Source organism: Callospermophilus lateralis, chromosome 2, assembly GCF_048772815.1.
Source record: "Callospermophilus lateralis isolate mCalLat2 chromosome 2, mCalLat2.hap1, whole genome shotgun sequence".
NCBI classification, from domain to species: Eukaryota; Metazoa; Chordata; class Mammalia; order Rodentia; family Sciuridae; genus Callospermophilus; species Callospermophilus lateralis.
Window position 1 is genome coordinate 110,838,018 of NC_135306.1, and position 14,668 is coordinate 110,852,685.

Sequence of the window (14,668 nt, forward strand, 5' to 3'; positions counted from 1 at the left end):
GAGAGAATAGGAAGTAGGAACTAGGACATCTTCCTCAGCCCTTTGGCAGAGTGGCTTCTTCCCCCTTGGGTATGCCTCAGTCTTCCCAGCCATGAAGACAGGAAGTGAGGGAGACAGCAAGTGAGGGAGCTGGGAGCTGCTTCTGAGGCTGGGATCTGGGGAGGATGGTGGTGGGGGAACTGTGCAGGGGTGTTGAGCTCCACACTCCCTACTATGTGACTGAAGTGAGAAATGTCTGAGTTATACACCCTTCCCCCCCAGCCTCCCTGATCCATCTAGGTTGGTCCTTTCCAACAATAGCTCTGCTCCCCACAGCTCAGGGAAGAGTTAACAGGATTTGGGACAGGGGGCCCCTTAGAACAAGTCCCTTCCTTTTCTTCTTTACCCTGACCAGGCTTCCATTCACCTCCTTGTCAAGAGTCCATAATCTCAGCATGGCTGCAGCCCTCACCTGGGCTCTGGTCCTCCTCTCAGGTGGGTCTCCAACCAGACTTCAAAGCAGGGGTGTGGGTGAAGGCTGGATTGAGGGACCCATCCCCCATGAGGGAGGAGAACCTGGCCCCTAATCATCCCATCCCTTTTTGCAGTGTTTTCAGCTACTCAGGCACGGAAAGGCATCTGGGACTACTTCAGCCAGAGAAGCATGGACAAAGGCACGATGGAGCAGATCCAACAGCAGAAGCTGGCACGGGAGCCCACGTGAGTGACCAGGGAAAGGGGTATGGGCTTTGGAATGATGCACTTCCCCTGATTCCAGGGCTTGCTTTGCCTGCAAATTTCAGTGGTCCTGGGTTCCAGCATCCTTGGACCCCAGCTCCTGAATCCTGGCCTCGCCATCTGTATAGCTGCTTCCCCCAGGTCAACTGTGGGAGGCATGGGACCTGAGATCCATGGAGAGGAACCTTTCAGCAGTCCCAGAACATCAGGAGGATATGAGAGTCTTGGTACCTGTAACACTTCCTTGCAAAGGAAGTACAACATGTTTGTGCTTTGTGTGTGAGGAGTTGCAGTTGTTTGGGGTTTAAGACTAGAACCCCTGGGCCACAGCCCTTCCTCCTTGGTTTCTGCAGAGCATCATCAGTATGCCATGTCTGGTGAAAAGGGGATGACTGGGGCTAGTAGACTGATGGCACGGATGTCTGTGTCCTTCCCCAGGAGCTTGAAAGACAACCTTGAGCAAGACTTCAGCAATATGAACAAATTACTGGAAAAGCTGGCCCCGCTGAGTGGCCAGGGGAAAGAGCCTTCTCTGCTGGCACAGGACCCAGCAGGCATGAGGCAGCAGCTACAGGAGGAGCTGAAGGAGGTGAGGGCGCGCCTGGAGCCCTACATGGCAGAGATACATAACCTTGTGGGCTGGAACTTGGAGGGGTTGAGGCAGCAGCTGAAGCCCTACACCATGGAGCTGATGAAGCAGGTGGCCTTGCACGCCCAGGAACTGCAGGAGAAGTTGCGAGTGGTGGGAGAAGACACCAAAGCCCAGCTGCTGGGGGGCGTCGACGAAGTGCTGAGCCGGCTGCAGGAGATGCAGAGTAGTGTGCTGCACCACACTGGCCGAGTCAAAGAGCTCTTCCACCCATACGCCGAGAGCCTGGTAACGGGCATTGGGCGCCATGTGCAGGAGCTGCACCGCAGTGTGGCTCCACACACGGCCGTCAGCCCTGCGCGTCTTAGCCGTTGTGTGCAGGTTCTCTCTCATAAACTCACGCTCAAGGCCAGGGCCCTGCACGCGCGCATCCAGCAGAACTTGGACCATCTGCGTGAAGAGCTCAGTGCATCTGTCCGCGCCAGCGCTGATGGAGCTGAGCAGGGGGTCAGCCCGGACCCCCAGATGCTCTCAGAAGAGGTACGTCAGAAACTCCAGGCTTTCCGCCAGGACACATTCCTACAGATCGCTGCATTCACCCAGGCCATCGATCAGGAGACAGAGGAAGTTCAGCAGCAGTTGGCGCCACCCCCACCAGGTCACAGCGCCTTGGCCCCTGAGTTCCCACAAGGTGACAGTGGCAAGACCCTGAGCAAGCTGCAGAACCGACTGGATGACCTGTGGGAAGACATCACTTACAGTCTTCATGACCAGGGCCATAGCCGTTTGGGAGAACCCTGAGGGTCTACTTGCCCAGGTTCACCAGCTCTTTTCCAAGGTGACCTGGATCCGAGCCTCTAGCATGGCCTGTTGGGCAGAGGGCAGAGGGTCCTGCACAGGTGAGGCCACTGAAGAGAGTACTGTCCCTGGCATATCCAGCCTCAACTCCCCCATCTGGATACATTATACTCATCAGGCTTTGCAAACCCAGCTTTCTGTGCTCATTTGGGAATCATCATGAGTTGCAACACTTGGGTGAAGGGAGTCAGGAGGGAGAGAGGCCCTGTGTGTGTGGGGGAGATTGTTTGCAAGCCTTATGAGATGGTGCCACTATATCCCAGAGTTTGGCTCCTGTCACTTCTGGTTGCCTGATGGTCACAGTTACAGCTGGTCCAGAGAGAGGAGCACTTGTCTTCTAGAGAGCAAGGAGGAAAATATGATGGGGGAGAGCATGTGGCGGTGTGTGTATATCCTTGCTAGCTGTGATGCTGGTTGGTATGAATGGTGGGGACAGTGATGGGATGGGCAGAGTCCATATTTCCTTAGCTCTGAATCTAAATAAGGGGCTGAACTGTGGGGTTCAAGCTGTGGGGTCTTCTTAAACCCTTTCCGGAGCGTATTATATGTCCTCCTCATCTCCAGCCCCTCCCTCCTAACTGCCAGGCCAAAATCTAGACTTCTGGCTCAAAGGAAATAGATGCTTACGATGAAAGTTGGCCTGGTGTGACTCTCATTTGGACCATGTCTGAGAGCAGCGGCCTCACCACAGTTCCCAAAGTACATACATCACCCACTCCAATCCCTTGCTGCTTTTTCTCATGGAATCCCTCCCAATCATGGTCTGTCAGAGAGGCCTGGTTCTGGCTGGGTTCTGCCTCAGCTCTCTTGGCTAGACAACGGATGTGTGTCACATTGGGGTGAGGGCTTAGTTAAAGGCCCTTCCTCTGCACCTGTATTGTTCAACAGTCTGCTTACTACAGGGTGGTATGCATGGAATACAGGCTGTCACTGAAAAAGCTGTGGCCTGGTGGACCTGAGACTCTGCAGGTGGCCTGTCCCTTTTGTTCCTACTGCTCCAGAATCTGAAAGGTCTTTTTGGGACTGACCTTCTTGAGAGAGTTATTATTATTATTATTATTATTATTCAGTTTTCGGTGGACATAACATCTTTATTTTATTTTATGTGGTGTTGAGGATGGAACCCAGCGCCCCTCGCATGCTAGGCGAGCACGTTACCCCTTGAGCCACATCCCCAGCCCCACAAACTCTTAATCCTCCCATTCACACACACTCACTCACTCAGAGGCATCCTATATCAACTGGGATTTATGAACTTGGGGGTGAGAGAAAAGGGTAAACACACTCCCTCTCTTTTGGACTGCTGTCCAACACCCTTTTCTCATGGCTCAGCCTGGCCTATGCAGAGTTCTCAGCACAATCTAAATGAATCTGTGTTCTTCGTGCCAGCAGACTAGTCATCCCTGACACCAGGACTTAGCCACTTTCAGCTACAGAACTAGGGTGTGGTCCCAGCATAGGGAGAAGGAGAAAAGCTTGGGGGCGTGGGGGGGGGGAGGGAAAAAAGAGTGTTTTTGTGGGAAACACATAGACGTGAGTTGGATGTTGTGGGGATGAGGGACTGGGAGTAAAAATAATGGTTGTGATTTTGAGACTAGAATTTGCGGAGGTGCTAAAAAAGGCAGAAATTAGGGCTAGAGAAGAGCACAAACGGCACGAGGGATTGGGAGACTGAGACAGGAGAAGAAACTGAGCAATCTGGAGAGCGGGACATAGAGCCTAACAGAGGTCCTGGAGTCCAAGCAGCGTCTGGACACAAGTTCAGTTATGACCGCATCTCCTCCAGGATTCCCAGGGACAGGCCAGTCCCCTTCCCAACATGGCTCTCCTAGGCAGACTTATGGACCACTAGTTGGGCTTCTTGTGCCATGAATGCATTGCGAAAAAACTGTCCTACATCTGACAGCAACTCCTGAGGAAAGTGACGGCCGAGCTGAAGTGTATCTTGCTCACTATAGAAGTTCAGGAAGTCCCAGTAATTCCGAAAACCGGAAAACCTTGTCAGACACTGCTACCCCAGGGCCCAGAGTCTGCCGCCCCTTTAAGAAAGGGCACCCGGGGGTGGGATGGGGGGCGGGGACGGCAGCTAGCGGAAGTGGGGCATCTAAAGCAGCGGAAGAGGTGGGGCCTCGAGAGCAACAGAAGCCGGAAGCCTAGGCGTGAGCTGCGCGTGGGGTAATGTCGGCCAGCGGGGCTATAGAGCCGGGGCCCCCGGGGGCTGCCGCCGCCCTCTCGCCCGCCCCGGCCCGGCCGCCCTCCGCGGGGCACTTGTTCCGGCCCATCAACGCGGAGGACGAGGAGCAGCAGCCCACCGAGATCGAGTCGCTGTGCATGAACTGTTACCGCAACGTGAGGCTGGGGTCGTGGTTTCGGGAGGCGGGAGTGTCGGGCTTAGGAGATGCGGGGAAGGGGGTCGGCCACTAGCCTGGTGGGTCCAGTCCGGAACTCAGAGGCGCACCCGGGAGAAGTGCCGGGAACGCGAATTCATTGATTATTTCCTTCCCTGCTTTTTTCTTCCCCAGGGCATGACGCGACTTTTGCTCACGAAGATCCCCTTCTTCAGAGAAATAATCGTGAGCTCCTTTTCCTGCGAACACTGTGGCTGGAGCAACACGGAGATACAGTCGGCGGGCAGGATCCAAGACCAAGGAGTGCGCTATGCTTTGAGTGTCAGGGGCCTGGAGGTGAGAGGAGCCTAAAGCCGGTCCTCACTATCCCAAATAGAGCATGGGGACTGGAGTCAGATCTCTATGCCAGGTCATTGCACCCAGAATAAATCCCCAATAGCTAAGCCTTAGTTCCCTCCTTTGTAAAAAGGGGTGTTACTGTTATTTTACATGAGATAAGATTTGTTAAAGTGGGAGTTTGTCAGATTATGAAATGAGCAGGAGTTACTATGGGTAGAATTCTCACCATTTAGGCAGTCTGGCTCATACCATATGTATTTACTGTTCTGAAGGAGTTGATTGGTCCCTCCCAGGTGGAGAGAGGGAGAAACAACTAGGTTGAGGTCTGATGGAGGGGGATAGTCTGGTTATTTCTTTAGGTGAAGCTGTCCTGCTGACTTGTTTGGACCAAGTTTCTTTTATGCCCAGGACATGAACAGAGAAGTGGTGAAGACAGACTCTGCCACCACCAGGATACCTGAGCTGGATTTTGAAATTCCAGCTTTCAGCCAAAAGGGAGGTAAGTTTAAGATTAGGACCGTTAAAGATTTGGACATATATATTGGATATATTGGAATCACATATATTGGAATCCTACACATTTTCTTTCAGAACACCTGATATTGGGCCTAGTGGCTTGTGTATGTAATCACTGTGATTTTTCATTGGTTTAACATGAACAGAAGGCTTAGGTAAAACAGTTTTGGGTAGTAAAAGGTAATGGTAAGACCATACTGTTTTTATTTTAGAATTTTAGCATCACTGTTATCAGAAATGAATGGAACCTAGTGGCTGGCCTCCTTTTACAGATGTGGAAATCAAGGTCCCCAGAGTTCAGGTGAATTGCTTAGAGTCATATAGGCACTTGGTAACAGAGCTAAGTCTTGTCTTTTGTTGTTATTTATAAGCTCTGACCACCGTTGAAGGATTGATCAACCGTGCTATCTCTGGCTTGGAGCAGGACCAACCCACAAGAAGGGTGAGCTGATTGTGGGAGAACTTTTTGGCCAAGCATACAGTGGGGGGTGTAACTACCAGGATGTTATATTTATTGTACTTTTTGTTCTTTTCATGTCTGTCTCCTAATGTATATTTAGGTCTCATCTCAGACAATGTAATGTTATCTCAGAAGTACCCTTTCTGATCCCCTTGAATTATCTATGCTCCTGGGCATTCTAATATATCTTATATTCATTATTACAGAAATAATGTAAAATGTTTAGTCATCTGTCTCCCTGACTGGCTAGAGAGCTTTATCGGAGGACTGTGATTTAATTGTTGTTTTATCCCTAACCTGATATGAGTACCTACACTAAGTGGTGGAATGAGTGAGAAAATAAAACTCCTGGCAGCACCCATAAATTTCAGTCTTATGAAGTATACCACCAGGGCTGAGGCTGCTTTTACTTTATTCATAACAGGCAAAAGAAGAAGCCATAGCTGAAAGAATTGATGAGTTCATCATCAAACTGAAGGAGCTAAAGAAAGTGGCCTCCCCTTTCACTCTGGTAAGTATTGAGGGACTTTAGTTGCTTTTCATTTAAGGGAGGAGAGAAAATTAAAACTGGGATTTTTCCATTGTGATCTTATGGTAGGTGGAGGGTTGTATGATTTCATGTTGGAATTATTCTCTCTTCACTCATCTATTAGATCATCGATGATCCCTCAGGGAACAGCTTTGTAGAAAATCCACATGCTCCCCGGAAAGATGATGCTCTGGTGATCACACACTACAACCGGACCTTACAGCAGGAAGAGATGCTGGGGCTCCAGGTAAGTGAACTGAAGAAGCCAGAAAAATGCTCTGGAATTATCTTGGTTCCTGGATTGCTTGGAGTCAGTGGAAACTTATTTTGTTGCTGTTATTGCCCTCTGTTAGCTTGCTTGTGCCTTTCATTTAGTTCATGTCCTGACTTAGGGTAAACTTCACAGAAAGGATTCTAGCACCTGTGATCCTGTCTTGAGGCCTTTTCTTCCCTTGATTGAAGATTTACTTTCTGGCTTTTCTTTCTGATTCATGAGTAGGCATCTGATATAATTGAGTGAGGGCATTTTTCTCCCACTGAGGCAAGGTGCAGGGAAATATTCATTGGCTGAGAGGTCTACTTGTCAACTTGTGATTTGCATCTCTGCTGTTTTAGGCAGAAGCACCAGAAGAAAAGCCAGAAGAGGAAGATCTCAGAAATGAAGTGAGTCATGTTGGTTCCTATGAGAAAGGAGCAGCATTGTGGGCTGAGACTGGTGCTGTTAATTTTCTCTTTTCATTGCCATGAACATGGGTGACCACTAGCCTGCCAACTGAATGTCTGTAGACTGAGCATCCTGCCTGGGAGGCTCACTCTGTGTTGTTGAATTTTGTTTCAGGTGCTCCAGTTCAACACAAACTGTCCAGAATGCAATGCCCCTGCTCAGACCAACATGAAGCTAATACGTATCTTTTGTCAAGCAGTTGGGTTGTTCTTCATCTGACTAAGGCATGAAGGTTACATTCAGGCTGGGAACATTCTTTCAAGAAAAGTCCATGCTTTATTCCAAGATATGAGGAGGATGTTGTCTTTGATTAGGTTGTGTACCTTACCGTTGGGTTCAAAGAGAAAATTAGGCCATGGCCTTGAGGCTCCTTTATCTGGCCTGAGCCATGTCTTCAACCAGCCCTCTTCTGGAGGACTATTAGAGTTAGGCTGCCCCGTGTGAGAAGTTACAGTCATATGTTCAATGTCTGTGTGCAGTTTGGCGTTGTTTTTCCCCAGAGGGTGGTCTTGCACTTTTGGAAGCAAATTTCCTTAACTCCATCTTCCAGAAATCCCCCACTTTAAGGAAGTTATCATCATGGCCACTAACTGTGAGAACTGTGGACATCGGACTAATGAGGTGAGTGGCCTCTATAGATTGGGAAGAAGACTGGCTGAAGGGTAACCCCTTTATAACTTTGATTCTTCCTAAATCTACTTCAGGACTGGGGAGATGGAAGAAATGGGGGATGCTTAGTGAAGGGTAAGAAGCTCTTAAAGGAGCTGAGAGTTAGCTAGAGGAGAAGAATTAGAGATAACATAACTCATTTAAGACATGAAATGTTGAGTATATAGAAAAGAGAAAGATTTTGATCTGGTTCTCGGAGGGGTGAAGGTTCAAGGAGTCAGGTTTTGATTCCATAATGAAGAATTGTCTGAATATTGGTTGGGCTGCCTTGGTGGATTATAAGTCCCCCTTCCCCAAGTATATTCAAGCATAAGCTGATTAAATTCTTAAACAGAACATTATAAAGGAGATCTACACATTGGTTGCAGTGGGTGAAAGGACTGGAATAAATGCTTCAAAGTCCCTTTCAACCCCCAAGTGTCAGATTTCTTTAAAAAGTAAATTCAGAGCTTCTTGGCAATTTGGGATAAGTTTTGGTATGCTCCTGAGCCTGGGCACTCTGCTCCTGACACCTCTTGGTGTTTGTGATTTGGACAGCTGTTGCCCCTGTTGGTTTAGAAGGTTCTGTCATTGGTAGCCATTAGCTGGCCAGTTTGGAGGTCCGTATGTAAGTCTGAGGGAGACCTGGCACTGGATGAGGCTCTCTCTGCTCTTGCTCCTGATTAATGTCTTTATAGGTGAAATCTGGAGGAGCCGTAGAACCCTTGGGCACCAAAATCACACTCTGCATCACAGATCCCTCAGACATGACTAGAGACCTTCTCAAGGTAACAACCTGCTCAGGAAAATGTCTTTATGTAGGAGACATTATCTTTTAAAATAATGTTCAGGGACATTAGGGGTCCCCTTACTTCCCTGGGTTTGAGGATCCCTGAGTAGGGTAATCTCATGGTTGGAATTGCAGATTCATTAGGTGACTATAGACAGGGTACCTGACAACATAGGGCTATGACTCAGCTTCTTTTTATTAAATTGATTTAATTTTGGTGGTTAAGATGATTTGGTGGTTAAATTGATTTCATTTTGGTGGTCAAGCTTTAACTGAATCGGAGAAAACTGGGACAGCTGAAATTGCCCCCAAATTATCACTTGTGTTAATCTGGGAGGCCTCTGATTGGCTTTCTGTACTCCTAATTTAAATTTTCTTTTTTTTACCTTTAATGATGTTGGGGATTGAACCCAGGGCCTTGCTAATGCTAGACAAGTGCTTTGCCATTGAGCTGTCCCCCTAACTCCTGATACAGATCTTCATTTGACCTCTTATCTTACAGTCTGAGACATGTAGTGTGGAAATCCCAGAGCTGGAATTTGAACTGGGAATGGGTGTCCTGGGGGGCAAGTTCACCACCCTTGAGGGGCTCCTGAAAGACATCCGGGAATTGGTGAGTACCCTGAGTATAGTACGTAGCAGCAATGTGGATATGAGAAAAGGACCTGGAAGACGTCAAACATCTTAGTTTTTGGTTTAAGACTTGAAAACACGTCAGTTGGTGCTGACAACTGGGCATTTCTTTGCTTTAAAGCTGGTCTAAGATCTTAATTATTGTTTTGGATTTTAAAGAGAAGTTTTGGGGAAGTTTTCAAGGGAAATTCCCAGGCCTGACTCTGGGACGGTATATTTATTTTGAGGTCTTGGGTAAGTCATTTATTTCATTGTAAGACAGGGTATGAGGGTCCTTTCAGGACCTAAAATTTGTTAACATACATGTATGTGTATGTTGACCTAATCTATATATTTGGTCCTCTGTATCCAACCAGATTGAAAATATTTGGGGAAAAAATTCTATCTATTGAACATGTCATCATTCTAAACTATATAGTATAATAACTATTTTCATGGCACTTAGTTTGTATTAGGTATTATAAGTAATCTAGAGATGATTTAAAATATCCACAAGGATGTACATAGGTTCTACACAAACATTGTGGCATTTTATGTAAGAGACTTGAGCATCCACAGATTTTGGTGTCTGGGGGTGTCCTGAAATCAATCCCATGTGGATTCCTAGGAATTACTATATATTTTATCTTTTTGATGTATCATTACTTAATTGATTCTGTTGTCAGGCATTTTGTCTTTGTAAATTATATTTTTTTCTTTGCATTTCTTTTGCAAATTAGGATTAGATTTTGTAAGAGCAATTTTCTAGATTTCATTTCATGTGACCAGTTTTGCCTTTTTGGCAGACTGATCCCATAAACTCCTAGAATGGCTGCATAGGTCAGCAAAGTGCTGTGGGATAAATGGAGACCACACTTTTTTTGACTGGGCACCAGCTACAACTCCCTGCTTGGGTTTATGGCAGGCCTACTAACCATAAAGCCAGGATTTTAACAGTTTGGATGTCATTTATTGCAGGTAACCAAGAACCCTTTCACATTGGGTGACAGTTCCAGTCCTGGCCAGTCAGAGAAACTGCAGGAGTTCAGCCAGAAGTTGGACCAGGTGAGTACCAACTAGCCAGTTGGTACTCAGGGTCCTGAGGTTCCTGTAAACAAGAGACCACATTTGTATCTCTTGCCACATTTAAACAATTATGTTGGGGATTCTTTTGGTTTCCTCTAGTTTTCTCCTTTATTTTATTGGAGGATCTTCTTCAGTAGCTTCCTGAGAGAGTGCATGGGAAATACAATTTATAGGACTTGTCATGTCTGAAAATTTCTCTATTCTACCTTCACACTGGATTGATTGATTGTTTGCTAGGAATAGAATTCTAGTTAGTAATGATTTTTCATCAGAATTTTGAAGATACTGCACTACTGTCTTCCAGTTTCTGGTTTGGCTATTGAGAATTTTGAAGTCATTCTGATTCCTGATCTTTCATATATGATCTATTCTTATAATCTTTTTGTCCTGTGATATGCAATTTCAGGATGTGCCTTGTTTGGGATAAGTTTCAGCTACTGTGCTAATAAGCACTTGGTGGGTTTTTTCAAACTGGAAAACTCACGTAGTTCAGTTTTAGTAAACTTTCTTGAATTATTCTCTTGGAAGATAGCCTTCTATCTGTTCTTTTAGATGTTTAGACCCACTACTCTGATCCTGGGTAATTTGCTTATTATTATTATTTTTTTCTGGTACTGAGGAATGAACCCAGGGGCATTCTACCACTAAGCTACATCCCCTGTTTCTTTCTTTCTTTATTTTTTATTTTGAGACAGAATCTTGCTAAGTTGCTCAGGCTGGCCTGGTATCTGAAATCGTCCTTCTTCAACCTCCTGAGTTGCTGGGATTACAGGTATATGCCACTGTGCCCAGCTGTAATTTATTTATTTTACTCTGTTTTTGTTTTATTAGTATTTTGTTCTAGTCTAGAAGATTCCTTCAACTTTATTTTCCATCCCTTTTGGTTGAGTTAATGTCTTTATTTTTGAAGAGCTTTTTTTTGGTAGAGGGGGTGTCTGACTGCCTTTTTTTTTTTTTAGTTGTAGTTGGACACAATACCTTTATTTTATTATTTTTATATGGTGCTGAGGATTGAACCCAGTGCCTTGCACATGCTAGGCAAGTGCTCTACTACTGAGCCACAACCCCAGCCCATTCCCTTGCCTTTTTAAAATAGCATTTTGTATTAAGGATGTAATTGTTTTTTTCTTGAGAACATTGATGCATTGGGGGTGGAGCGTATTTTTTCTCCTCACATAGTTTGTTTCCTTTATTTGCTTATTTTTCTTCTCTTTTCCCCATTTAAGTTTCTGTCAGCCACTTTGCTCAGATGTCTGATAAGCATTGACTGCTTACAACTAGAGGACAGTGGGAGTGAGTGTTATTGGCATGAGGCTCACTGAAAGGGGCTTTAGCTTAGCTCTTTTATCCAGGTAGCCCCAGTATGGTTAGGGCTTTCCTCTGACTGGGCCTAGTCAGAGACCCATCAGTGGCTGTTTTCCTTTCTGTCCGGAGCATGAAGTTGTGGCTGGCAGTGCTCTGAGAGCTGAGTGTGGGAAGAGGCCTGGGATATGTGTATGCCTATTTCTAATAAGTGTGTATACACTTAACCTCCTTGTTCTTGATTCTTTTCTACTTAATTGGTTCAGTGTCTTCCAGTCCATACATTCCTATGGTAGTATCCCCAGAGAAACAAAAACAATTATTGGCTGTTGTGAGTAGGAGATGATATTGAGAGTATTGAATTGTTTCTTAAGTAGTTTTCAAGCAGTTCTTATTTTAATTCCTTTCTGCTCTACTTCCAGAGGTACCTAATTTCAAAAATTTTGGGGATTCTGAAATGTAGATTGAGTTGGCTCTTGTCTGACAGTCATAGCTCTTTCCTGTCAGGAGCTGTGTAAAGTTTACTTGCTGTATTTTCTCTTTCCTGTAGATCATTGAGGGTAACATGAAGGCCCACTTTATTATGAATGATCCAGCAGGAAACAGTTATTTGCAGGTACAGTAGACCTTCCTGGATTTTTTTGGGGGGGAGTAGGAGTATCGGAGATTAACTCAGGGGCACTCAACCACTGAGCCACATCCCCGGCTCTATTTTGTATTTTATTTAGAGACAGAGTCTCACTGAGTTGCTTAGTGCCTCGCTTTTCCTGAGGCTGGCTTTGAACTTGTGATCCTCCTGCCTCATCCTCCCAAGCCTCTGGAATTACAGGTGTGTGCCACCGCATCCGGTGGGGCACTTGGACTTCCTGGGTTTTTGTTGGAGATATATTTTCTGATCTTTGAATATTTATCATATCCCCAGAAACTAAAAAGACTGGATTCTAAATGGACTGCATAAGTTCCGGAACTTATGCAGAAGAAAGAAGATAAAGGAGAAAGGGGGGAAAGTGGGAAGAGCTTTAAACTTATGCGAAGAAAGGAAAACAGGTTCTCCTAGGCTCCTTTCATCCTTGGTTTTGCTATTGTCTCCAATTCTGGAATTTTCATTCTGCAACTCTGATTGTAGAATGAAGAGAAATGTTGTCCTATCCAGAGACCAAAATGGGAAAACAGAGAGGCATAAGAAAGTACAGATGTAAAATGTTTTAGGTGGACTGTTCCCTGCCTCTGCCTGGAGCCAGGCTGTCCCACTCCTAACTCTTGTGAGTTCTGTTGCTGCCCCCTAGTAAAGCCTAGGCATTAGGGATTGGAGGGCATTAAGTTCTTAGGGAAGTGGGAGTTGGTAGCTCCCTGGGGGAGGAGGAATGGCGGGATTGCACAGGCACTGATTGTCTGTTCTTTGCCTTGCAGAATGTCTATGCACCTGAAGAAGATCCAGAGATGAAGGTGGAACGTTATAAGCGCACCTTTGACCAAAATGAGGAACTGGGGCTCAATGACATGAAGACGGAGGGCTATGAGGCAGGCCTGGCCCCACAGCGATAGCAGTGGGTGACTCACTAGCCAGCTCTAGCACAGCTCATCCTGCAGCTTATGTATCACTGTTGGAAAAAATGCTGTGCAGTGCCCTTCCACAGGTGCAGAGGACACCTGCCACACGGTTCAGCTATCTAGGCACACTTTCTAAACAGCTGGTGATGCACCTGCAAGCCTGTTGTGTTAGTTGACCTTATTTTGGAGGTTCTGAATTAGCCTGAGAAGAAACCCAGGAACTAAGCATGGGACATGCCATCATCACTTTTTCCCTATCAGTTCTTTACCCTCCCTCCACACAGTGCTCTACCCTCTGGAGTGTGAAAGCTGAAGTTGGTGAACATGAAAGACAGTTACAGCTGGACTTGGGAGTTGGTTTGGGGCATGTAAAGTACTGGCTTTCAACAGGAAAGAAGTCATCTTGGAGAGGGGGTTTCAGTCAGCACAGGTAAAGAAGTTTTCATTAAAATGATGGCTTTCCAACAATACTGGCCTCTGCCTCCACTCTGTTCTAGTTGGATATCATGCTATTAGAATTCAGCCTCCTAAAGAAAATCATCTCCAGTGGAGCCACAGTATTTTGGGGGTTGGAACTGGCATTTCTTTCATCCCTTCAATGTTTGCTGCTTTTTGCCAGGCACACCACAGAACAATGGACAAAGTAAATGTGCTTTTATTGGAGCTTACAAGTCTAGAGGGGAGAATTTGTAATAAATGGATAAGCAAGATAGCATGTCAGGTGGTTATTGGTGTTATGGAGGAGTATGTAGCAGGGAAGGGGTGTGTAGTGCTAGAGAAGGTGGCATTGGTGTGTCAGATACAATGGTCAGGGAAGATTTCAGTAAATGACAATTTGACTTTTAGGCAGAGCTTAGACAGGTAAGGGAAGCTCACCTAACACAGTAGGAGGGTGGATGGGATTTCCAGGCAGAGGGAATTGCAAATGCAAAAACCTCTGAAGCTATAGAATAGGGGGCTGCCTACAGTTGCTAGGAAGTTGAAGACCCGATGCTTGGGACCTCAGCCAGCACTCTTTGTGCTGTAGTGTGCTGCCTCTCAAGAACAAAAGGTGAATGGTGCAGGGTGCAGAGTATTTGTTCAAACAAAGGCCAGTTAATTGAGATACTATCACAAACCTTGCTTTGTGCTATGAACTTCACTGACGAACTGCTTGGTTATAGATGACTTAGTAATCAGAAGTCCACTCACATCTCTATTAAAAACTATTCCCAAAGTCACACTTGATTTTCTACCTAGAAAATGTGCTTATTGTCTACTCTTGCTATTTTCGTTGCTTTTCAGTGGATCAGCTCTTTTCAACCCTTTTCTTGGCTCTTGTGAGACACCCCTGGTTTTCCTTTACTCTCGTCATTCTTTATTTGGAATTTCTGCCTCCTTCTCTACCATAAATATATTAGTTTCCTAAACTTCTGCTTTCAGACATCTATTAATTCTTCGGCATGACACTAATCATTTGTGTCTAACTCCAGAACATACATCTGATTTTTATAAGGAAAGGCATAAGTAAGGTGTTTTTTAAAAGCATTTGGAAACTAAGGTTAGCAAATGACTAACAAACTTTAAAGCTATAACACTTTGATTAGGCTTCCTATGACT

At 45.8% G+C, this 14,668-nt stretch overlaps 2 protein-coding genes across 3 annotated transcripts; both read left to right on the forward strand.

The window, feature by feature from the left end:
• The first annotated feature begins 434 nt into the window (after positions 1 to 434).
• Positions 435 to 2,107, forward strand: Apoa5 (apolipoprotein A5). Of its 2 annotated transcripts, none has more exons than XM_076843731.1 (3): positions 435 to 474; positions 588 to 699; positions 1,156 to 2,107. In XM_076843731.1, the coding sequence occupies exons 1-3, from the start codon at positions 435 to 437 to the stop codon at positions 2,105 to 2,107; spliced, it is 1,104 nt and encodes a 367-aa protein (XP_076699846.1). The 2 variants fall into 2 exon arrangements, with proteins under 2 accessions (XP_076699846.1, XP_076699847.1); XM_076843732.1 differs by having other exon boundaries at positions 588 to 693.
• A 2,192-nt stretch (positions 2,108 to 4,299) lies between these two features.
• On the forward strand, positions 4,300 to 13,537 carry Zpr1 (ZPR1 zinc finger). Its single transcript, XM_076846387.1, has 14 exons — positions 4,300 to 4,513; positions 4,687 to 4,848; positions 5,260 to 5,350; positions 5,739 to 5,809; positions 6,252 to 6,338; positions 6,481 to 6,603; positions 6,972 to 7,019; positions 7,195 to 7,261; positions 7,631 to 7,701; positions 8,427 to 8,516; positions 9,021 to 9,131; positions 10,109 to 10,195; positions 12,069 to 12,134; positions 12,929 to 13,537. The coding sequence occupies exons 1-14, from the start codon at positions 4,343 to 4,345 to the stop codon at positions 13,061 to 13,063; spliced, it is 1,380 nt and encodes a 459-aa protein (XP_076702502.1). The 5' UTR covers positions 4,300 to 4,342; the 3' UTR covers positions 13,064 to 13,537.
• Positions 13,538 to 14,668: the final 1,131 nt, after the last annotated feature.

Bases quoted from the DNA above. Each gene is read 5' to 3' on its own strand.
- Apoa5 (XM_076843731.1), top strand. From the start codon at position 435: ATGGCTGCAGCCCTCACCTGGGCTCTGGTCCTCCTCTCAG. The intron at 475-587 runs GTGGGTCTCCAA...CCCTTTTTGCAG, and splicing joins GGCTCTGGTCCTCCTCTCAG to TGTTTTCAGCTACTCAGGCA. The intron at 700-1,155 runs GTGAGTGACCAG...GTCCTTCCCCAG, and splicing joins AAGCTGGCACGGGAGCCCAC to GAGCTTGAAAGACAACCTTG.
- Zpr1 (XM_076846387.1), top strand. From the start codon at position 4,343: ATGTCGGCCAGCGGGGCTATAGAGCCGGGGCCCCCGGGGGCTGCCGCC. The intron at 4,514-4,686 runs GTGAGGCTGGGG...TTTCTTCCCCAG, and splicing joins GCATGAACTGTTACCGCAAC to GGCATGACGCGACTTTTGCT. The intron at 5,351-5,738 runs GTAAGTTTAAGA...GTTATTTATAAG, and splicing joins AGCTTTCAGCCAAAAGGGAG to CTCTGACCACCGTTGAAGGA.